The sequence below is a fragment of the Melozone crissalis genome, unplaced genomic scaffold (assembly GCF_028551555.1).
Source record: "Melozone crissalis strain CALT ecotype California unplaced genomic scaffold, PUWL_Pcris_2 ptg000041l_1, whole genome shotgun sequence".
Taxonomy (NCBI): domain Eukaryota; kingdom Metazoa; phylum Chordata; class Aves; order Passeriformes; family Passerellidae; genus Melozone; species Melozone crissalis.
This window is the reverse complement of record NW_026535819.1, coordinates 7893655-7918076: the sequence shown is the minus strand read 5'-3', so window position 1 is coordinate 7918076 and position 24422 is coordinate 7893655. Positions and strand designations below refer to the sequence as shown.

Genomic DNA, 24422 nt, shown 5'->3' with positions numbered 1-24422 from the left:
CCCCAGCCCCCCCGTGCCGGTGCCGGTGTCGCGGTGTCCCCATGGTGTCCCCCCCTCAATCCCACCCTCAGCCCCGGACTCCATTTCCCGGCAGGCCCCGCGGGCGCGCTCACGTGACGCGCGGCGCGCAGCGCACGCCGGGAGCGGCGCGGCCCGGAGCGGCGGCAGGTGAGGAGCGCGCGCGGGGCCGCGGCGGCGGCGGCGCCCCCTGCAGGGCGGGGCGGGCACGGCGGGACCCCCGGGCGGGCGGCCTGAGGGGACGGGAGGGGATGGAAGGGAATGGGAAAGAATGGCGTGGAGGGGATGGAATGGAAGGGGGGCACCGGGCCGCGCCGCGCCGCGCTGAGCCATAGGAGCGAGGGGCCGCCGCGCCCCGTCCCCCCCGGCAGCAGCGGCAGAGTGGGCTCGTACCCGCCCCGCTGCCATTGAGGCCGGCACGGCCGCGCGCACACGGGGCTGGGCGTGTGCCCTGTGCGGGCACACAGCAGCACAGGGCACTCACTCCATGGCCGCCCCATCCCTGCAGTGCCCAGGGCCGGGCTGGTGGAACGTGTTCCCCCTGCCCGTGACAAGGTTGCGATCAGGCCAGCATTAAGGTCCTTCCAACCCAAACCTTGGATTATTCTGTGAACCCCCCCCCCCCGCCGGCGCGTTCCCCCTGCCCATGGCCAGGGTTCGATCAGGCCATCATTAATGTCCTTCCAACCCAAAACGTGGATTATTCACTGAAACCCCCCCAAACAGAGGGGTTGTCCTGCTGGTTTTGTTGTTGTTGTGATAACTCCTGTCAGCAGCGCTTATTTTGCAGCATTACCCCATTATTTTCCCTCGTTCATGGTACGAGCTCTGAATTACAAGTGAAGCCGGTGTTCTCACCGCAAACACTCACTAAAAACTACCGGGTGACAAGAGAAACCACGGCAGGAAATTTCTTCCAAACGTAAGGAAACCAAACTGGCATAATTCACGGTTTTATGGCTTGATCCTCAGCTGAGGCTTTCTGTAATACCCTGCTCTGCGTCAGAGGAACTGCCCCGGGAGGGACCGACATGCAAGAACAACTCGCTGTTAAGGAAACTTCCATAGAGGCACAGCCGAGTGTGAGAGGGAGATAAAAGGAAAAAAATAATGTCCCATTACTGAGGGCATGCTGACATTCCGATAAAGGGGGTTATATATGAAAAGAATGTCATACAAATCAGCTCTCTAAAAGCCCAACCTGACTTAAAATCCCATCTGCCGTTGTTTCTTTAATGAAAATACTTGTTTTAAAGGGAGCTTTTAATGTAACTCTCAGTACTTGGTGCCTGTGCTGCTCCCTCGTCCTTCCCTAAGCCAGTCTTTTGACGTGTTTCCAAGGAAAGTAAGAATAATGAACCTGGTATCCTGTGTTTCATATTTTAAAACCATTTTAAATCATAGATTTTTTCCTCCCTCAGAGGAAGGTTTCTGTTCTCCATGGCAGTGCCCAGGTTTCTGCTTCCCCAGGGCCAGGGCTGTGCTACTCAACCTGCCACTGTTGAGCTGATCCCAGCATGGTGCCAGGAGATTCTGCCATGCCACTGAATCCCTTCCTGAAATACAGGCTTTAATGATTCTGAACTGCAGCTGACAAATTAAAATTAGGGGGCTTTTTTTTTCTCTCTTCTCTATGAGCATAAAGAACTTTTCTTCCTTGCAGCTGTTTTTCTGCACAGGAGCACACAGCAAACTGAAATACACAGAATCCTTCCCAAAGAGAAAGGCAGCAGACCCAGCAGGGAAGTGAGAATGCTGTGTGCATGCAGCCATTTCTCAGACAGAGCTGTGTTCACATCCCTCTGCCACTGTCTCTTCATTTCAAAGACTTCACTACTTCCTTCTCCTCCTCCTCTTCCCTAGGAGAAAGGTTTTCTTCCCTATTTTTTAGTGGCTAAGCAGTACAATAACAAAGGATTTGAAACCCAGTCTAGTGAATAATAACTTAATGATGTGAGCCCTGTTCTGTTCCTTTTGAATGGATGGCTGCTTTGGCAGGAGAGCTGCTGGGATCTGCTCCCTGCTGGGAGGGATGTGAGGGTGGAGAAACCTGGATTGAAGCTGAACAGCAACCAGAGTGGTGTAAAACTGAACTGGGGGACAAGAACGAGGTCAACGTTGTGAGATTGTGAAACGGGGAGAAATTAAATGCAGTTAAGCTGAGTTCAGGAGCTAATAGCGAACACTGGGAGTGTGTTTGGAGTTCAGATGTTTGGAGTTCAGATGTTTGGAGTTGTCTGTTAGCTCCATTATTGCTAATACCTGCCTGAGCTGTGTTTAATTGGCATGAAGCATGCTGCAGCATGGCAGAGGTTACTGAGATGCACTGGCATCAAACCTTCTCTGTGTGTTTTCAGCGTGCACAGTCACCCCCAGAACGAGCAGAAGCTGACAGAGCATTGCTGCTACTTTCACTTCCTCTATGAAAGCAAATGTATGAAACCTTGAAAATATGTTTTGGCTCTCTAGCAAAGCAGAGTGAAGCAGGCACATTCATTTTGTTGGTATCTGATGTCACATCTGAATGCAGGTCTCCAGAGGTGATCTATTAATGTCCTAAAGCATCGCACCATCTGGTTCCTTCTTTGATGTGCAACATTTTGAATGCCTGGTTTAATCTCCCTGGGTTTCAGTAAATTATGTAAACTCAGAGGCTTGGCAGCAGGAGATGGGCGCCATGAGGAGATGATTCAGTCATCAATATCTACTGGGCTTCCATATTGGTGCCATTACACTTCTTTCAGTGCTACTTTACAAATTTTGCAAGTGAATAATTCATCGCACTGGGAGCTGCAAGTTAGTTTTGAAATTTGCCCACCCTGAGATTAGCTATGACTAATCTCTCCTTCCCAACATGGAAAAGCTAACTGGGTTCCTTTTTCTGCAGGGTTAGGCGATAAGTCAGAAATAAATTGCATTTATACATAACTGCTGGTGGTGACATAAATCACATTTCCCTTTTTTCTTCCTGGACAGAATCAGAGCACCTTGGAATAGATGTGAGCACGAGGCACCGTGCTGGATAAAGCTGCCTTGGAGCACCATGGCTGCCGCCCCTTATCTCAACTCGGACGCGCTGCGAGAGGTTCTGGAGTGCCCCATCTGCATGGAGTCCTTCACCGAGGAGCACCTGAGGCCCAAGCTGCTGCACTGTGGCCACACCATCTGCAAGCAGTGCCTGGAGAAGCTCCTGGCAAACAGCATCAACGGGATCCGCTGCCCCTTCTGCAGCAAGATCACGCGGATCACCAGCTTGGCTCAGCTCACCGACAACCTCACCGTGCTGAAGATCATCGACACGGCCGGCCTGGGGGAAGTGGTGGGACTCCTCATGTGCAAGGTCTGCGGGAGGAGGCTGCCAAGACACTTTTGCAAGAGCTGTAGCTTGGTTTTGTGTGAGCCGTGCAAGGAGGCTTCGCACGTGCCCCCAGGACACAGAGTCATGGCTATCAAAGAGGCAGCTGAGGAGCGTAGGAGGGAATTTGGAACGAGGCTTGCCAGGCTTCGGGAGCTCATGGGTGATCTGCAGAAAAGGAAAGCTGCTCTGGAGGATGTTTCAAGAGACCTGCAAGCCAGATACAAAGGGGTTCTGCAGGAGTACAGCAAAGAGGAGCGCAAGATCCAGGAAGAACTGGCCAGGTCACGCAAGTTCTTCACCACCTCTTTGACTGAAGTGGAGAAGATAAATAACCAGGTGATGGAAGAGCAGGCTTACCTGCTGAACTTAGCAGAAGTGCAGATAATGTCTCGCTGTGACTATTTCCTGGCCAAAATAAAGCAGGGGGATATAGCTCTCCTGGAGGAGACGGGGGATGAGGAAGAGCCAGAACTGACAAACAGTCTCCCAAGGGAGCTGACTCTCCAAGAGGTGGAACTCCTTAAGGTGAGCCACGTGGGACCACTGCAGATTGGGCAGGTGGTGAAGAAACCCCGCACCGTTAACGTGGAGGAATCCCTCATGGAAAATGCAGCATCCTCCTTTGTACCATTTAGGGAGCCTGAGCTGGTGCAGGAGGAGCCCAGCTGCACTCCACATTCCTCGCCAGCCAAGCCGAGGATGCCTGAAGCAGCCACCAGCATCCAGCAGTGTTCCTTCATCAAGAAGATGGGCTCCAAGGGCAGTCTGCCAGGGATGTTCAACCTCCCCGTGAGCCTGCACGTCACCAGCCAAGGCGAGGTGCTTGTGGCCGACCGGGGCAATTTCCGAATCCAGGTTTTTACCCGCAAGGGCTTCCTGAAGGAGATCCGCCGGAGCCCCAGCGGCATCGACAGCTTCGTGCTGAGTTTCCTTGGAGCAGACTTACCCAACTTGACCCCTCTTTCTGTCACCATGAACTGCCACGGGCTGATCGGTGTGACAGACAGCTACGACAACTCTGTCAAGGTGTACACCATGGACGGCCACTGCGTGGCGTGTCACCGCAGCCAGCTGAGCAAGCCCTGGGGCATCGCCGCGCTGCCCTCGGGCCAGTTTGTGGTCACTGACGTGGAAGGGGGCAAGCTCTGGTGCTTCACCGTGGACCGTGGCGTGGGGGTGGTGAAGTACAGCTGCCTGTGCAGCGCCGTGCGCCCCAAGTTTGTCACCTGTGACGCTGAAGGGACCATTTACTTCACTCAGGGGCTGGGGCTCAACCTGGAGAACCGGCAGTACGAGCACCACTTGGAAGGAGGCTTCTCCATCGGCTCCGTCGGCCCAGACGGGCAGCTGGGACGTCAGATCAGCCATTTCTTCTCTGAGAATGAGGATTTCAGGTGCATTGCTGGGATGTGTGTTGATTCCAGGGGAGACCTGATCGTTGCCGACAGCAGTCGTAAGGAAATCCTGCATTTTCCTAAAGGAGGCGGCTACAACATCCTGATCCGGGAGGGACTCACCTGCCCGGTGGGCATTGCTGTTACTCCCAAAGGGCAGCTGCTGGTGCTGGACTGTTGGGATCATTGCATTAAGATCTACAGTTACCACCTGAGAAGATACTCCACCCCTTAAAGGCTTGGTTGCAAGCAAAGCCTGTCTTGGCAGTGGAGATTCTCGCTGTCTCCTTGCAATCCGACGGGAACCAGTGTCAAGCCTTCAGGAAGATTGTGCCATAGCCGAAGGGGATTTGGCATAGAGGTCATCATGTTCTGTGTTTAGAAACAAAATAGCTTTTGTGGTGGTGGTGGTGGTCTGCTTTTTCTTCTTCTTTTTTATATAAAATCCCTACAAATAAGGACAAGCACTATGGAAAGGATCCATCCTTTGCAGTCTTGGTTCTTGTGACTAGTCACTCCATAAACCTCTTCACCTCCTTATGCCGCACATCTCCTACACTTCCAGCTTCAACCATTGTGTCTTTCTTTGTGCCATAAACACTGACTGACTGCTCTAAATCACCTTCCCTTAGAGAACTAGCAGAGGCAATCCTGTGGCACTTGCAAGGAACTGGGTAGCAGTTGTCTGGGCAACTCCTAGAGAGAGCAATTTGTGCTTGCAGCACTGCATAAAACGAAATGGCCACTTCAGCTGCACGGAGATGAAGCTTTGCTTCCACCCTGACGAGGCAGGGTTGTCTCTCCCATTTTTCTGGTGTTCAGGAGATTGCCCTGCCGTGCCATTTGTGAATTGTGTCTGTTCTGTGTGAAGTGAGTACTGTGCAATCGTGGGAGACTGAGCTGAGCCAGAAAATTGCCCTCTTTTTTCCTGAGTTGTAAGAAGACAGGGGTTTTATTACTAATCAGAGTTCTGCTAGATAGAAGGGGGTAAAAAGGGAGGGGGCTGGAGAAAAAAAAAGAAAAAAGAGGGGAAATCTAGGGTTGCTATTTACTGTTGTTTTATTATTAAATGTGTCCTGGAAACTCTCTTTGGAAGGTCTATCTGGTATCTAAAACTTCCTGGGGAAGGGGGGAAGAGCTGGGGGAATAAGATTGGGAGATTGTAGGAAATGAGATTAAATACAATGTATTGTAGGTTCACCTGCACTTCAGTACTCTGCATTCCAGACCACTGCATTTAGCAATAGTTTTCCACTCATCTGCACCTCCTCTGTGCAAGTTACTCACTTCTGAGATAAGGATGGGCAGGGGGGACTATTTCACTTCTGTTTTTTTAAGGTTTAGAAGCACATCCATTGGTGCACTGCCTTTTTTTTCCCTTGCACAGCAAAACACTACATTCCTCAGATTATTTTTTTTTTTTCTTTTTAGTAATTCTTTTTTTCCACAACACCAGCAAGCACCAGCATTTCTGCTCATCAAGGCTTTGGGCCAAATGAAGCACAAAACTGCAGCTGTGTGAACCAAGGCCCCCACAGAGCTGCTCTCCTGGCTGATAAATGTGTACCTCAGTGTGGTGCTGCTCGCCCAGAATAGTTTATTGAAGGAAAGATGCATTTAAATAGGGCACAGTGGTAGCATGTTAATCTGCCACAGATAATAGTTACACTGCAGTGCATTTATTTGTTGCCATCAACAGCGTAGTTGCAAATTTGGGGCCACGACAGACAATATAAAAGCTGATTTTATAGTGGCTGCCATGCTCCAGCAAATTGTTTGCTACTTGTCCTACAACATGTTTGCAACAGGTGATTTTTATTCTTTTTTAAGCCCATATACTTTTCCCTGCTGAAACAGCAAAGGGAAACAGGTTGGTGAGCTGCTGCTGCTCTAGCTGGATGTTTGGCAGTTAAAGGGATTGCAGAAAAATGCTGGAAGCAGATTTTGGTGGGATTTGGGTGTTTTTTTCCCTCTCTTTGTTGTGCTCAGCCAGTGCTGAAGGAGTGAGCGCACAAACACAGCTGTGTGATGGAGCTTCCATCAGGGCAGCTTCCAATTTCTCCTGCTATAATGTACTGGGAAAAGCTTGTTGAGAAGGGAGCTAAGACAGGAGGTGGTTGGTGGTGCTGAGGCAGCCCAGGGCACCCTGCTCCCCTTCCCTCCTGAGCTGCTCTGTGTGCTTGCCAAGGCTACCAACTTCTACATTGCTATTCACATTCTCTGCTTCTCTTTTTTGGTGGGAGGGGGCAGTTGCCCAAGGCATGTGACAGCAATTTGAGGAGCCTTTCTCATCTTGAATATGTATTCTGGGGAAGTGATGATGATTACTGGGCTGTGCTGCAGTTCATGACATTGTAACTGAAGGCATTTTTCCAATTTTATGGCAGTGGCAGCTCCTCTCCTTCTGCTTTCTTTTAAACATTTCTCCTGCTCCCAAGAACTGCTCCACACAGGAGACTACTGGGGACCTGAATAATTAAAGCAATATTATCTATGATAATATGTACCTCTGTAATTTTCTGTTCCCGTGGATTTTTTTTTTTTTTTTTTTTGCAATAAACAGCACAACTACTAGCAATAACATTTCCTGGAGTGCTTGAAAAAAAAATTAAAAAATTAAAAGGAAAAAATTAAAAGCTGGTGCAGTAAACTGAGCAGTTGGTTACTCCAGCCTGTTCCTGGTTACAGAGTTCAAACAAAGTGTCTGTCATCTGTTTCTCACTCAGAGGATTAAGAAAAATAACAAAATAACACCACCCTGTGAGGCACTGGTGGGCCAGGACACTGCAGTCAGCGCCTGGGGCTCTGATTTGCCTGCAGCTCTTCCAGTCTGAGATTTCAAGGAGAAAAGGGAAAAAGAAAATCTGCTGTCCTTCACCCGGGGTCTGCACATCCCCTGAAAAAACTCGACTGAGATGATTTTACAGAGCTCTGCTTGCTGTGGTGCTCCCACACAGTGTCATGATCATCTGCCAAACGAGGTGAAATGGAGTAATTAAGGATTATGTTGAAATAGTTTGGCTCCTGCTCTGTATCTGGAGGAAGAGCTTGTCTGGTTATACGTATGTGTTTGGTTTTTAAAGATTGTGTAATAAAGGAAAAATTGATCCAATTAAAAGTGCATTGCAAACGGCTCATTTTCTTATTAAAACACTTCATCTTCTCCCCTCGGTGGCAGATTGGATTTTACAGCCAGCAGGGATTAGATTGGGAGCACAGTGGCTACGAGACCCTTTTATGTGTCAGGTTGCCAAGGAGAAATCTGATCCTGGCAGGCTCCTGGAACTTTCCCTGACACTTCCCTACCCACCTTTCTAAACAAATGCTGTGGTTTTGTACCTTAACTCACACTGCCTCAAGGGCAATGTCTCCTTTGTCACCTGATGGTTCAGAAGTCTGCTTTGAGTTCACTGGCTGTGGGAGCTCAGTTGTATTTGGGAGCCTGGTCTGCAGGAACCTTTAGTTTTCCTTTCCTAGATGCAATCAGGTGCATTAAGAAAGCTGTAAAGCTCCTTTTTAGCTGTTAAAGGACGTAATGGGTTTCCCTTATATGTGCTTGGTCAGAAGTAGAACCCAGAATTTCCTTGGTTTTGAGATCTGTCCCTATGTACAACCATTCTATTACTTTTTCAACACTCTTAATTGCTTGGTTTATGTCATTATTTGATACCCTCAGATTTCAACAATTTGTTTGGAGGAGGTAAAAACAATCTAGCTGGTTGTCATGAAATTTAGTTTAGACTAAAACATGTGCTGTGAGTAATCTGCTACCTGTGTCCCTGGCTCATCCATGGTCTCTGCCAGTGGGGACCTGTGATGCAGCCAGGTGAGTGGACACATCAGGAGCCATGGGCTCACCTAGAAAACCTCAGAATTTACACTGTGAGGGTATAAAACACCTTGGTGTCCTGTGTTTGTAATCCTCTACCTTGGAGGCACCAGCTCAGGCTGTTCTTGTGATGTTGCACCAATACTAAATTATTTTTAGATCAAAACTCTGCTGTGGGAGCTGAGCTGGTGAGGAAACCTGCTGTGACTGAGTTTTGTGGGTTTGTAGCTGTGAAGGTGCCTCAACCCCAGCTCTGGTGGTGCCAGAGTAGCTCCTGGATGGTCAGCAGGGACATTTCCTCAGCAGATACACCCACAGCATGTGCAGGTTCTCCTTTCCCCTCCCTGTGCAGCCACCTGGCTGATCTGGATGAAGGATTTCATCATTTGGGCTCGGCTCAGCTCTTTAAACAGGTATGAATTTCTGGTTTATCAAACATTATTCAACCCTTCTATGGTGCTGTTAGATCTACCCTGCAGCTTTATCACAAGTTTTGATTTCTTAGGGCAGAACAACTGAGCCATGGACATTGTTCTGGGCAAAACCAGGAGCCAGGGAATGAAGGGATGAGGAGCAGAGCCTGTTCCTCATCAAAGAGGGTAGAGCTACAAAAGTGAAAATAAAGCCAGATGCTTTGAGTTGTTCCTATTGTATAGCTTAAGTGATTTTTCTGGGTCATTACTCAATGTGAGGATTTAAAGTTATTTCATTTTGCACAACTAATTACTCAACTTGCCTGGCAATTGTGGATTACAATGAGAAGTGCAGAAGGTCATTTAGCAGACTTACTCACAGCACATGTTTTAGTCTAAACTAAATTTCATGACAACCAGCTAGAGTGTTTTTACCTCCTCTGAACAAAATGTTGAAATCCGAGGGTTTGAAATAATGACATAAACCAAGCAATTAAGAGTGTTAAAAAGGTAATAGAGTGGTTGTACATAGGGACAGATCTGAAAACCAGGGAAATTCTGTGTGTTCTACTTCTGACCAAGCACATATATGGGAAACCTTTTAGGTTTAGGTAGGGACCATTACGTCCTTTACCAGCTAAAAAGTGGCTTTACAGCTTTCTTAATGCACCTGATTGCATCTAGGAAAGGAAAACTAAAGGTTCCTGTTGGCCAGTTCAATCTTAATTGCGTTAATGGCAGTATCAGACCTGAAGGGAGACAAATGGAGCCTTGAAAGGACAGGAGGGAGCCCCAGGCCTCACTCAGAGGAATATGGACTGCTGTTTTAGCAGAGCTGCAGGCTCTGTCCTTAATTTTGTGTAGGATATTTGTGAAATCTCCTATCAAAACTGTTGAGTTCACAAGAAAACATGAAAGCTGTCACCTCTTACAGGTAAATGCATTTCATAGAGGGTTGTCCAAGAGAAGAGAAGCAAGCACTGGGGAGGGCAGGGGGCAGAAAGGCTCAGGGATGATCAATTACTGAGAGGGAACATGAACATCTCCCCCATCTGCAGCAGCCACAGGCTGAGCTTGCTGAGCATTCAATGGAGCCAGGGAACCTCAGCCAAGGAAACTCTATCTAGAGATCATAGGAAATTCAAGAAAAACAAACATTTCCCTCACTGCAGACCTAAAGTAACCTCCCAGCTGGGCAGTGAAACCCTCTGGATCTCCCCACCCAGGCACACACATCCTGAGCCCATCAGCATCCCTTCCTGCTTCCCAGCTGGGCTTCTCCAGTGGGAATAAGCAAACTGCAACAGCTCTTGCAGAAATCTCACCAGGGCTGTCAGATTTTGCTCTCAGAGCAGCTCTTTCCTAAGCAAGCTCTTCTCCACATCAGCCAGAATGAGGAACCACAGACCCACCAGCTCTCTGATGAGCTTTTATCAGAGAATGAAGTGGTTCCCAGCAGGGGAATTTGCTGGATGGAGGGATAACTCTCTTCCCTGATGTGCAATTTCTGAGTCTCTGAGATGGGGTGACTCCCAGCCTCCACCTCCAGGTTTATTATCATGGTGAGGAATGACCCAGTTTGGGCCAGCTGTCCTGGCTTTGTCATCTCCCAACACCTCATCCACCCCAACCTAGTGACTGTGGGGACAGAACAGAGAAAAAGAAGAAGTGTGGATGCCATGGAGGCACTGCTGTGCAGCAGCCAGCACTCCAGGGTGTTCTCCACACTGGTTTCTCCAGAAATCCACAGCACCACTGTGACCAAGCTGGTTCCCTCCATCCCATCAGGCCCAGCACATTCTTACACACAGCTGGAGCTGGCTGGGGACATCATGTTTGTCCCAGCTGCCAAATGAAGGTCCTCACACAACTGCTACCAACTTAATGAGGCACCATCAGTGTTAAATGCTGGCTCCACCAGGGAAGAAAACCAATGCAGGCTCCCATGGCACAGATCAATGGCTGGGTCCATCTCAAGGTCCCTGCTTGGGGGCCACTCAATGTGCTAAAGCATTGCTTGGCTGCACTGAGCCAGAGCAAGCAGCCCAAAAAATGAGCTTTTAATCCCTCTGCATGAAGTAAAATTGGAGTTTGCCTTGGTGTGCTCACGGACTGAGGCTGTTCCCGTGAGGGAGCCTGGGGGATGCTCCCACTGCTGCCCTGAAGGAGCACAGTGCTGGCTGTGCCACAGCTGTGCCACCATGCCTGTCTGGCTCTCCATTGCAGGATTCACTCCTGCAAACCCTTGGGAACAAGGGCAGGCTGCTCTGGCACCTCATTTCCCCCATATCCTCCTGCAGGAGGAAGGGAACTCTTGTCACTGCCCCAGCAGAGCAGGCTGCTTGCTCTGTGCTGTCCCAGAGATGTGTCCCTGTGCCTGCCCCTGGCAGGAGGGACAGCTCTGCAGATCCTGACCCTCCTCACAGGCTCTGGGCAGCTCCAGGCCAGCTCAGAGCCTGTGCTGGCACCAGCCGTGAGAGCTTCTCTTCAAAACCATGTTTTCAATTAGGGCCCTATGCACAGATTGTGCCTTTATTGTTGGAGGCCTCCTCCTGAGGCCTGGAGATTGATTCATGAAGTTGATTAAAATATTAAAATAATTCTGTGCAGTGCTGCAAACACCCTGTAATGTGCATTTTTCTCAGAGTTGGTGCCGTTCCAATTATCTTGAGACTCTCCTCTCTCCCTCCTCTTGTGACCAGTTTTGTCCACTAACAAATTCCAGTTATTCTGGCCCTACTTTTATATTTATCAGAGCTGATGCATATGTGTGCTTACTGAGCAGCTCAGAACGGGCTGCTGAGCAGTGGGGAGCCCGGCAGGCCAGAGCTGTTCTGAGTGGAGAAGGCATCCAGAACTGTCTAGCTGGAGCTATTTATTCCTATCTGCCTTATGTCGCTGGCAAAATGAGGGTAAATCAGTAGAGAAGCTGGGAATAAAATCCATCTACCATGAACAGCAAGCTCTTTCTCTTGGCTAACTGGAATTTCCCTGGGACAGAGCCCTGGGTTTCCCCCATGACACTTTCTCTGTCCACAGGCTGATCTCTCCAAGAGTCCTGAACATCTTCAATGTCCTTCCAAAAGCCTTTTCTGGCCATCAAAGAGCTGAATACAACACTGGGTCACCTCTTCGCTGCCCAGAGCCCCAAAGTTCAACCTCACCAACCCCACCAGCTACCAAAGCCACTGATGAAGCCATGAGCAAAACACAAGGTCAGGGACAGCACCTGGTGCTCAAATGCTGAATAATCAGGAGTGAAAAGTTTATGTCCAGGCATTACATGCAACCCCTCAGGGGATCCCTGGAGTACCATGAGTGCTTTGGTGCTTCACAGGCACTGGGAAAGGATGCTCTGGGTGTCCCACAAATGCCAGGGCAGCCAGGCACAGCTCCAGGAGTGGGGGCAGGACCCAGGTGGGGAGCAAGGGATCCACCTCAGCCAGCTGCATACCAGGACTAAAATGGGATTTATTCAGTCACTGAGGCCCTGTGCCACCCCAGGGCTTTGTGGCTGAGCCCCGAGCCACTGCTGCCCCTGACATGGGGGAGGTGGGACTGAAGGAATAGGAGATATTTCACCACCAGGTCAAGCACTGTTCATGTCCCCCCTCGTCCCAGCATCATGGAACAGCAGCAATGCTCGTGCCCGGTCTGGACTGCAGCAGCTGCCCCTCATTCCCACCTCTCATTCTCCTGAGAAACCCTTGTCTGGGTTTGGTTTGGTCCCAGGTGATGGCACTGGGACCATGGGGTCTGCACCACCAACACATTTGCCCCTGGATTGCAGGGAATGCTCCCGAGTGATTAATAACACCATGAGTACATAAACAACCCACCTCCACGTGCCTTCTCCTGCTAAACAGGGGCATTGCTATGGCAAACTTCATTTATCACTATTTAAAACCCAAACAAACGAGCACAAGCTGTTATAAATACGCTTACAAGACCAGCTACACTGGGGAAACAGAGAAGAAAATGAGCCAAGAGCAAGGGAGGTGGTGTGTGGGAGAACACCTCTCCTCTCCGCTGGGTTCCAGGGGATGAGGCTGCTCCTGGCAGTGCCACCAGGGCAGGAGGCAAGTGCCCTGATGACCTCTGTCACCATCAGCCCTAAGGTGGGCTCTCTGACACACCACAGATATTTTTTGAATAGAAAAATATCAGATCCAAGGCATACCCCCAAATCCCTGGAGGAGAGAGATGAATCGGCAAATGGAAGGCTACAGCGATAAGGGAGTTTTTATAAACATAACCTAATTGTATTACTTCAAAGTCCTGAAGTTTATTGCCCTGTTTAATGATGTGTCTCGTTATTTATGGTGTAGCACAATGAGTCTGCTATTGATTTAATGCACTTCCTTAAAGACTGTCATTGTCACAAGCAATAAAACAAAGCCATTCTGAGACAGCTCATTTATGTCACATCTCCATCAGCTGACCCTGACATGGGAGGGCCACCGTGGGGAAGGGGGTCACCTTGGGCAAGGGTGGAGCCAGAGGGTGGAGGCTGAAGGGCAGGAGCAGGCAGGGTGGCTCAGGGATGACATGTGCCAGCTGACACTGAGCACTCAGTTTGGGACAAACCTCCTGCCTCCATGGTGATGGTGTATGCATGGGAAAGGGGGTGATGGGTGAAAACCAGCACATGACACCTGATGTTCGTACCCCTGCCCATTGCCATCCCCCTCCTCACCTTTCTGGTACTGGAGCCAGAGCTGCTGCTGGACCTTCTTGCTGGGGAAGTGGATGGTGCAGCTGAACTCGGAGCCGTAGAGCGCCTCGGCGATGTAGTGGGAGCCAAACTGCTGGATGAAGGAGAGCAGCTCCTCCCGGCTGCTGTCCTTGTTCAGGATCTTCAGGATGTTTGCAAAGCCTGGGGAAGGGAGGCAGGGGGTGGGCAGGTCAGCCAGGCAGGGCTGGCAGCAAAAACCCAGGGGAGAGGAGCCCCAGAGGTTCCTGCTCAGGTCATACAAGGCCCCACTGTGGGAATCCACCAAATCAGAGGGTTTTGGGGAAAGCTGCAAAAGGCAGGCCTCAGAGGCAGCAGAACTGTGAGCAGAGCTAAGCAGCAGCCATGAGATAGGTCAGCAGAAAAATTATTTAAATTGTAGAAAAAGCAAGGGCAAATAGAACAATGGTCTGTGTATTAACGCTTGTCAGAATAGCTCTGTAAGCTACAGAAAGTTTATCTAGCAAGATATTAGGAAGTTTGAAGCTTAATAATGGAGCTCTGTGTGTTGTGTTTTAAGGCTCACAAGCAGGTATTGTATTTGAAATAAGCAAGCATTGTTTTAACCAAAGGTACGTGTGCTTATAGTGGTTGGATGGAACTACTGTCAATGTGCTTTTGCTTTGTGTGATTGGTCAAAAAACTTATAAAGTGAGTTGTAACATTAAGTTTTTTGGTCTGCTGCCTGGGATGTGAGCTGCTGGCATCTTCCCATTGTCATCACCATGTAATGAGACTGATGCTGAAAAATAAAACAGCTCAAGGCAGTTCCACAGCAGCCCCGTCCCATTTGTGGTCTGTAAATAGCCCCCCTTGCTGACAATACCCCACATGGGTGCAGTCCTTCCTTTTTTGCCTCTACCTGATCCTTTAGAACCCACAAGCTGTTAATACCCCAGGCTGTGGCTCTGACTTCCCTTATGATTCCTTTCCCTAAGAGATTTTTCAGATAATTTTGCAGGGATGTGCATGTGAACATGTGCACACACACACAAACACACACAAAACCCCATCCTTGCCAGCTCCTCCGCTCCTCAGCCTGCTGGCACATCACTTACACTCTCCCCAGAGGATGTGCTTGGCCTTTCTTTGGCTGTATCCACCACAAGAGATATTCCATCCTTAATGCAAACACCCAGCACAACTGGGAACTATTTTTAAGGAATTTGGAGACAGCCCAGAGGGACACACAGGGCTGGGTTGGTGGCAGCTCCGTGGATGTGCAAAGGTCAGGGCATCACTTGAGCAACATCCATAGGGACAGCAGGGACCCCTGGCATGGGACAAGGACACGATGGACCCCTGCTGCCCTGTGGAGGTGAAATATCCTGGAGACACTGGTGACTCCACAGCACTTCAGCATCACTTAGAGCAGGCTGAAAGCACCGTTTTGGTTCAGTGCTGGAATGGAAAACATACTGCAAGAAAATACGTCATAGCTGTCACCAAAATGAGATTATCTGGCTGGTTGGTCGGTTGGTTTATTGAAAGAGAAGGTTGTTCTAATAAAAAAGCCAGAAGAATTCATTTTGAGCTGAACCCACATATTTTTTTTTCAGCTCTGAGCAGGTTATTTCATTTTGGGGCTGTGCAGCCTGTTAGCACTAAATCTTTTTTTTTCCTTTCTCTCACCATTTAAAAACTCGTTGATTTTTAAATAAAAAATGCTATTTTGAAACGAAAAGGCAAAACATTTCAGGTTGCAACAAAATGTTTCAGCATTCCTGAAACAAAATGTGTAGCTGTAAAAACGTGGCAGTGAAATGTTTTGACATTTGCAGGATCCTCCCACCCACCCCTTCTTCATCTGTGACTCTCTGCTTTATATGACCTGCTTTTCCAAGTGCTTCAGTTCCTTTTGAAACCACCCTTTTTTAAGGGATTGGCTGTTTTTTGTACATACAGATATATACAGACACCCCAAAACAAATCCTTCCTGCTCATTGCTTACTGGCTTGACCTCACCTCTTGCTGCACAAACTCCCTGCCTCAGTTTCCCTCCTGTAAAAAAGGAAGTGAACTTCCCAGCACTGGCAACAGAGCATGGAAGTAGGAAATGTCAGTGGGATGCTTGGGGCAGAAAACCACCACCCAGCCATGCAGGCACACCTCTCCCTGCCCCTGGAATGCCTCACCTGCAGAGAGTGTGATGGAGCTCAGCTTCACCCTGTAGAGGTTGCTCCTGACCCGCCAGTGCTGCACCATGGGGTACCCCATGGCCTCGTCGTACTTGATGTCCCCTGCAAAGGCAAAGCAGGAGGGTGACACTGCTGAGCACGCTCTGGGACATGCTGAATGCCCCTCCCAGCCTCCTGTGTGCTGCAGGGGTGAGAAAAGGGGTGGTGGAAGGGTTGGGAACATCACTGGTGATGCCCTGGGGTACCTGGACCAGCACTGGGATGGCTGTGACTGCTCACAGGGATGGGGATGCTGCTGGGATGGACTCACACATCCCCCAGATTATTTCTGCCCCTGGCACAAAGGGGGGAATGATGCCCTTCAGGAGCCACACTGGGGTCCAGGCTGGGAGAAGGGGCTGCCCCTCCTGTTCTCCTGTTGTCCCTCCTGTGCTCTGTCCCCCGTTTGCAGCTCGTACCTGTGAGGAGCTGCAGATCAGGGAGGGGCTCTGACAGGACCCCACGGCACTGCTCCTCCACGGGCAGAGGGATCACCAGGAGCCCATCAGCCAGCTGGGGGAAGTCCTTGATGAAGTTATTCTCCCTGCAGAGAGAAAAAGACAACTGCAAAGCAACGATGCAGGGCACGGCCTGGCAGCAAGGCCGAGCAGCCCTGGTGGCACCAGGACAGCGGCTCAGGAGGACAGGGGACATCGCCTGGAGCAGGAGATGGGGTGTGCAGCCTCCCCATCAGCCAGCCCGGCTGTGCAGCCCTCTGAGATGATGCTTAATGAGCTCCCCAGGGACTGCAGCTCCATTAGTGCTCCACAAACACAGAACTGCTCTCAGCCTGGGGAGCCAGCCACTGGGTTTGGCCCAGATTCTCAAAGTGGGCCCTGGAGAGGGGGCAAAGAAAGAGAAGTGGCTGCTACACCCCAAAACTGCCCCTTTGCACACCTGCAGCACCTTCATGTGGACAGTGACCAAGCTCTGCTGGGGCTCCCCAGGCACCATCATCACCTCCACATTTTTCACCCCCACCAGTGACTCACTCTCCAAAAGGCAGGAAAAGTCTATTTTACATACAGACACAAAAACCCCCACTCTGGTGTACAGCTCACAGCACAATTTCACCACACATGCAGGATCTTTTCTAACCTTGGCAGGTAAAACATTGTATAATAGGCCCCTAATGAATTGTTTCTAGAACAAGGGTAGCAGGGAAATGATTTGAAATGGTGAACAGACAGGTCTCTGGGAGACCAGCCTCCCCTGGAAAGGGAAATGCCTTGCGCCTGCGCCGAGGAAACAGGAGGGGCGATTTTAAATATTGATCTTAGAGCCAAAATATAGGCCAGGAGGCTTTGCATCCTCCAGGTGTGGAGACAAAAGGGCAGCAGAGCAGAAGAAAGGGAGGTTCCTGCAAAATCAGGTCAGCCCCAGGAGCTTGGGGGAGGTTCAGACTGGCACAGCCTGGCCCAGCTGCATTTTTTGTAATATATTTTCCTTTAAACAGCTGCTGACTTCACTCATCTACCCTGGTTTTACCCCCTGTAGCCCATCCCTGGGGGGATGATCCATCATCCTGTGGTCATCTCACAACTGGGGGCACCCTGGCCACCTCCATGGGTCCCAGCACAGCAAGATGCTGATTTCAGGGAACACTTCCATTGTTCTGGGGCCAAGATGTGGCCACTGCAACCTGCACCAGAGGTGAGCAGGGAGCCACAGCCCTGTGCAACCAGGCTGGGGATGCTCCCAGCCCCAAGGCAGGACAGGAGCACCTGAAGGTAGGGACACATGAGTGGGGCACAGGAACTGTTCAAGGCCACACTGGATGGGGCTTTAAGCAATATGCTTAAAGGTGAGGTGTCCCTGCCTGTCACAGACATCTTTTATGGAAAATCCTTTCCTTAGGATTTTTCCTCCTGAGAAGCTGGGAGGCCTCAGGGACAAAATGTAAACATTGATTATCTGCTGCTGTGGAATGCAACAGGTGCATCTGGGATTGATCCATGTTGGTTGTTTCTAATTAATGGCCAATCACAGTCAGCTGGCTTGGACAGAGAGCCGAGCCACAAGCCTTTGTAATCATTCCTTCCTATTCTATTCTTAGCTATCCTTCTGATGAAATCCTTTCTTCTATTCTTTTAGTATAGTTTTAATATAATATATATCATAAAATAATAAATCAAGCCTTGTGAAACATGGAGTCAGATCCTCATCTCTTCCCTCATCCTCAGACCCCTGTGAACACTGTCACACCTGCCCATGGCAGGAAGGCTGAAAGAAGATGATCTTTAAGATCCCTTCCAACCCAAACCATTCCATGATTCCCTGGCAGCCTGTCTCATGCTACATCCCCATTTCAGAGCCACCAGCAGCTGACTGCACCTCAGGAGCATCACTTTCTGCACTGCCTCAGTGCAAAAAAGGAAAGAAAGTGATTTATTTTTTTCTGAGGGGAAAAGCCTCTCACTCCCAGCATGCTCACAAATCTCCAATTGATCCCACTGGGCATGGGATCCCCATGGTGGAATGTTCTGCTGCTCTGAGCCTTTTGCTGTCACAGCAATTCCAAATGGGGAGATGCAATTACTGCCAGGGCTGGGAGCCGTGTGGGTGGTGGGAAACTGGGCTGCAAAATAAAGCAAGTTGGTAGGGAACAGGGGGAGAAGCATGTTGGTGTCTCTGCTGCTCTGCCTCAGCAGAAAAGGGAAAACATCAGTGCTGCCAAATCCCAAAGCCATGGAGAAGAGTGATGGAAAAGCAGGATGCAGGGGGAGCCACCCTGCAGGGGTGCAGGGCCAGGTGTGGGGGCCACAGGGTTATTGCAGGGGGACCAGGCAGCATGCAGACAAACCTGCCAGCCCCACAACATCCTCCTGTGGCTCTGTTCTGCCCCTGGCATCTCCTCAGTGCAGCAGCTGCCCAGGACTCACTGGAGCAGTGAGCAGGCAGCTCTCTCCAGTGTATGCACACAGAATCCACTCCCCAGCACTCTCCTGGTGGGGATCTGAGTCTCTCCCAAGGCATTTTGCAGATTACTGAGTCATTACACGAGGAAATGCAGTTTCTCCCAGCAGCATCTGACCCAGAGCACGTGCCTGCCTTGGAGGGAACTGAGTCCATGCAAACGAGCCTGATGCTGGGAAAGGTCAAACGGCCAAAGGCTTTAGGGAGCTCGGATACTGGGCTGAGGAGAAAGGCAGCTGCCTGGAATAAACTGAGTTCAAAATCCTGGCTTTGATGGACACTTGGTGTGTCCTCAGCTGAGCCCTACAATGCACCCATTGCCTGGGGTGGCACAGACAGCTGAGAGCAGCTCCACACCTCGTGGTGTTGATGGGGTGACAGCAGCTAATAGCTGCTCAGTACCAGGAGCAGGGCTCAGGCAGCAGGAGCCTGCTGTGGCACTGTTCTCTGTCACCAGATGCACAATCCAGCTGTGGTTTTGGGGACTGTGACCTTTCGTAGCACAGCCAAGGTTGTGCAGCAGAGCCGTGGTGCAGCACTCTGCAGTGCTGGCAGCAGCTCACACAGCCCGTGGGGAGCCTCCAGAAAGGACCAATAAAGGCAAAATGGGGTTTGGGGAGAGCAGGAGAGCTCAGTGCAGGCCCTGGGGAGGAGCTGGAGTGCTGTGGTGTTCCAGGAATGAGCCATGGTGAAGATTTGCTCCAGGGCACAATTCTACTGGCCCTGGGGCACCGTGTTTCCTTGCTGAGATGCTCTCAAAGCCAGAGCCAAGCTGGCAGGGGGATTTTGGCCTGCAGCAGGCACAGATCAGCTGGTGGCTGACATGCATTTCATTTTCCTGTTAGCAACACCGCTGGGTGAAGGAGCAGCTTCTCCTCTTTAGCTCAGTCAGCTGTGGCATCCTCCCTTGGCACTCTGCTCCCACAGGGCACGGCCTTGAGGATGCTCTCTGCAAACCAACCCTTCCTTGCAGCTCTAGAGCTCCCACTGTACATTCCAAGCATCAGCTGAGGTGGGGCTTCCTGCCTGCACCCAGCACTGACAGGGGATGCACACCCTGCACCACCTGGGCAATTGTTTTCATGGAGGGGTAAATATTTAAATGTTATATTTAAAGTGACCCCACAAGTGATTAGCTTATGCCCTCAAGCGTGAGATTTAATTACCCTTATCTGAGCCAGCACAGCTACAAATGTTAATCACATTATCATCCAGCAAGCTTATGTTCAGCAAAGTGACGACTCCTTTCTGCTAGGCAAGGCTGAGAGGACGCCTGCTCTGGCAAAGAATTAGTTATTAATCTCACTTCTTTCTGTCCCACAATGGCTCAGGGAGAGCACGATGGATTTGAGGTTATTTAATGCCAGCTTTTCACCCAAATTTCCCTTGGAGAAGCTGGGGTGGCTGCAAGATCAGCAGAGCCCAGCCTGACACGGGGATGTTGAGAAATAGCTTCCTTTTAGCTTGTCATCACCAAAAAAAAATTGATCTGAAGTCACTGGGAAACAGAAAAGAGGGTGTCCTGTTGCCACAGCCACTTAGGAGAAAGTAAGCACACTGTAAATCTGCCCCAGCATGTCTCCATGACCTCAGGCACTGGTGAATTATAAAGGTTTAATGCAAACCCTGTGAAGCAGCACTTACTCCAAATTTACTGAGCATTAATTTCAGCGAGGCCCCGCTCCTGTAGAACAAGGCAGGATAAAAGAGGAGAGACCAGGTGGATTTTGCCAAGTTCAGTTCCCCACCTCTCAGCCTCAACCACAGCTTGCAATGAAGTGTGGTTGGACCAGGCTGCAGGGGAAAAGGAGAGCACCAATGTCGTCCCTGATGCTGTGCATAGGACCTGTGAGAAATAACTTTCATAATTTTTCATAGTTTCAAAAATTTTCATAGTTTAGGAAGGTTTATTAAACCTTATCAAAAATAAAACAGAAGACTGAAAAGAGAAAAAAGGTTACAGCGCCAGGAGCAAAAGGTTTTCCCAGCCATGTGCTCAGCCCCCTCACAATGGAGGTTTTCCCTTTTTAACCCTTTAACCCTTCCCAAAGTTCTGTCCATCAACCCCTTGTTCACTGTCCAGTGGTGGAGATCTCTTCCTCAAATCCTGACTGGAGCTCAGGTGTTCCACAGTGACAAGCCAGCCCTCCCAGCTGTCCCTTGATAACCATCTGAGGGGGTACAACATAACTGTAAATCTATAAAACTTTTCTTAACCTATATACATGATACTTGTCTGTTAATTGTAAAAGTCAATCATGGCATTGCTCATCTGTCACAGACCTGTCCCTGTGTCCCCCTTCAGTGCCAGCAATAACCAGCCTGACAGTGTCCAATGCTGCCTTACCCCGTGGCTCAGGGAGAATTAGCATTTAAATTGAGGTGTGTCAGGAGGTAAATCACACCAGCCATCCCTGCTGCTCCTGGTGTGAGGTGTCTGCATTGCTGCCATACAGCATCATCCCCTCCACACAGCCCCAGGCTGAGCCCCAAACCCTCCATGGGGCTGGGAGCTCCCATCAGCATTGTGCTCTGTGGTGGTGTTCACAGGGGTCTGAGGATGAGGGAAGAGATGAGGATCTGACTCCATGTTTCAGAAGGCTTGATTTATTATTTCATTATATATATATATTATATTAAAACTATACTAAAAGAATAGAAGAAAGGATTTCATCAGAAGGCTAGCTAAGAATAGAAAAGGAATGATAACAAAGGCTTGTGACTGACCAAGACAGTCTGGACAGCTGGGCTGTGATTGGCAATTAATTAGAAACCACCACATGAGACCAATCACAGATGCAACTGTTTCATTCCACAGCAGCAGATAATCATTGTTTACATTTTGTTCCTGAGGCCTTTCAGCTTCTCAGGAGAAAAAAATCTCAAGGAAAGGATTTTTCATAAAATGTGTGTGTGACAGTGCTTTGCCAACCTGATCTTCCCACAGAGCATCTCCCAACATCCCCCAGATCCCACAGCCCTCCTCAGGGCCACACAGGCCCAGCAATGCCACTGAGCTCAGCCAGTGGTGCCCAGCACTGTGGCACAGAGTGAACGTGAGGTTCATCAATTACCACCATGGATAAAATGTGCATCCTCTCCTGAAGCCATTCCTAAAGGAAACACAAAGAAATTTGCTCTGAGAGGAGAGATGGAGAAGCTGTGAGCAACAATCAGAAGCACCTGTGGCTGGAGAAAAGCAAGAGAATCCCAGGCTCACAGATTTGTCATTCCAACAGGGTTGGAATGGACTTTAAAGCTCATCCCATCCCACCCCTGCCATGGCAGGGACACCTCCCACTGTCCCAGGCTGCTCCCAGCCCTGCCCAGCCTGGCCTTGGGCACTGCCAGGGATCCAGAGGCAGCCACAGCTGCTCTGGGCACCTGTGCCAGGGCCTGCCCACCCTCACAGAGGATCAGCAGCCTTGTCCTGAGCCTAGAACCTGGTAGCAGGAGCACCATGACACATCTGGCCTGTGTGCCATCCCTCCTTGAGTGGAAGGTCTGGGCAATACCCAACACCTATGGATGGAGAGAAATGTGCCCATCTGCAAGGGGCTGGAGCTGCTCAGAGCCCGCCAGGAGGATCCATGTCCTGTTCCATGGATCTGCTCCTCAGGGTGTCCCCCTGCATTAACTTTGGCACCACTGACAGCCAAAGGCTCTGACCCTGTCAGCTTCCATAAATCCAGCACCTTCCAGCTCTTTATGGCTCGATGGAGACAACAGCCAGACCTCCTGGACAGCTCATGGAGCTCCTGCTGTGGCCACTGCGAGGTGACCTGGGCACAGCTTCCCTATGGGAACGTTTTATCCAAGCTGAGAGAGCTGGAGCCAGGCTGGACACGTCCTGTGGGTGCAGATTGCAGTGCTGAGCTGAGCCAAGGCTGTGGATGCTCTCCCACAGGTTGTTTGGGTGCTGCTTTCCTTGGCATTGTTTGTAAGGAGACAACAAATGCAAAACTCCCACTGACTCCAGGGGAGCCAGGACTACCCACTGGGGCTTCCCAAGGATGCTGTGCCTGACTTGCATCCAGTTCCTCTGGGATTTGGGCACAGCAGCCCCAGTTTTTCAGGGAATCTCACACCCCAGCTGTGGTGCCCTGGGAAGCACAAGCACAGCCTTTTAATATTAATATTTGCCTTTCCAATGTAAATTCAGACCCAGCTCTCCACTCAGCACACACATCCATTCTCTTTAACAATTTGAGATCTTAAACATTTCTTTTTTTTTTTTTCCACTCTCCTAAGCTTCATTGTTAACCTTTAAGATGAAGATAAGGCATAAAGGTTTGGAAAGGAATCAGGAGGGACCTTGGAGATGAGCCAGGAGCAGTGTTAATACTGGGCTGCACATCATATCTCTTCAGTTCTCCTCTCCCCCCAGGGTGACTCGGACTGCTCTTGACTACCACCATGGTATTACAAACTCTAATGAGGTTTGGAAAATAAGAAACCCACTGCGGCGTGGGAGAAACTAATAGAAATTGTTTTGTCTTCTCTCTATTAGTCATTAGAAGCAGAAGAAAAACAGCCACAGGCAATGGTAGGGCTGCAATACCACCACACATTTCATATACTGGCACTCTGACAATGTCATTTCAGCACAGTTATTGCTCCCACTTCCCCTCCTGTGCACCAGTGTGGGCTCCAGCTGTGCCAGCATCCCTGTGCCACCATCCTGAGCCCAGGGTGACCCCAGTGCCTGCCCAGGGTGCCCATGCAGGGTGTTTGGGCAGCCCATGGCTCTGCCAGCACGGACCATCACCAGCCTGGCATCCCAAGGGACAGGGACAGACCCAGGCAGATGATTCCACCAGCAGGCAGCCAGAACTCATGGAGAGTTAGCTGGGATTTGTGACTGCAGCTGCAGAGCTGCCTTTCTGTGTGCGAACTTAATTACAGAACCACAAAACTATGCACAGGGTGAGGTGACAGCACCTGCAGTGACCTCACCCCTGCCACCCTCCCAGGGAACTGTGGCGCCAGGAGCCAATGGTGCCAGGAGCCAAGCCCCAGTCAAGCTCCAGTCCTGGGCTCAGTGAGGTGCCTGGAGCACTTCCCACATCCCTTCCCTCCTCCCATGTGTGGCCATCATGCCCTGGGTGCCTGATGACAAGTGGCAGTGTCATCAGTGTCATCAAACACCTCCAGATGTTTGCCTGCTGCCCATGGGTGCCTGATGACAAGTGGCAGTGCTGTTACATGCTCCAGATGTTCATCTGCTGCCCATGGGCACAGATGACAAATGGCAGAGCTAGCAAACCCTCCAGATATTTGCCTGCTGCCCATGGGCACAGATGATGACAAGCGGCAGTGCTGGCACACCTTCCAGATGTTTGCTGCTGCCCATGGGCACAGATGGAGAGTAGCAGTGCTGGCACATCTTCCAGATGTTCATCTGCTGCCCATGGGCACAGATAGAGAGTGACAACATTCCCTGCAGGGCTGGGGCCAGGCACTCAGGCTGCTCTGCCCGTGCTGGGGGGAAATGAACTGGCACCAACACCTCGAGCTTCCATCTCCAGGGAGGTGCCATTGAAGGCAGCAGCCCATGGGAGACTCCTCCTGCAGCACCACAGCAG

The 24422-nt window shown here is 50.3% G+C and overlaps 2 protein-coding genes across 2 annotated transcripts in view; one reads left to right on the top strand and one right to left on the bottom strand.

Moving 5' to 3' along the window:
* The window catches only part of ASTN2 (astrotactin 2), a 357490-nt gene that overhangs the window by 112594 nt on the left and 220474 nt on the right, over nt 1-24422 (bottom strand). Inside the window, exons 14-16 of the mRNA XM_054283890.1 lie at nt 16341-16465; nt 15880-15984; nt 13709-13888 (exon numbers count right to left, since the gene is read on the bottom strand). Of these exons, the coding sequence (XP_054139865.1) occupies nt 13709-13888; nt 15880-15984; nt 16341-16465 (410 nt within the window). The remainder of the gene's footprint in view (nt 1-13708; nt 13889-15879; nt 15985-16340; nt 16466-24422) is intronic.
* On the top strand, nt 144-7865 carry TRIM32 (tripartite motif containing 32). The gene is made up of 2 exons (XM_054283891.1): nt 144-168; nt 2995-7865. The coding sequence occupies exon 2, from the start codon at nt 3062-3064 to the stop codon at nt 5003-5005; it is 1944 nt and encodes a 647-aa protein (XP_054139866.1). The 5' UTR covers nt 144-168; nt 2995-3061; the 3' UTR covers nt 5006-7865.

Coding starts and splice junctions, on each gene's coding strand:
- TRIM32 (XM_054283891.1), top strand. CDS start 3,062: ATGGCTGCCGCCCCTTATCTCAACTCGGACGCGCTGCGAGAGGTTCTG.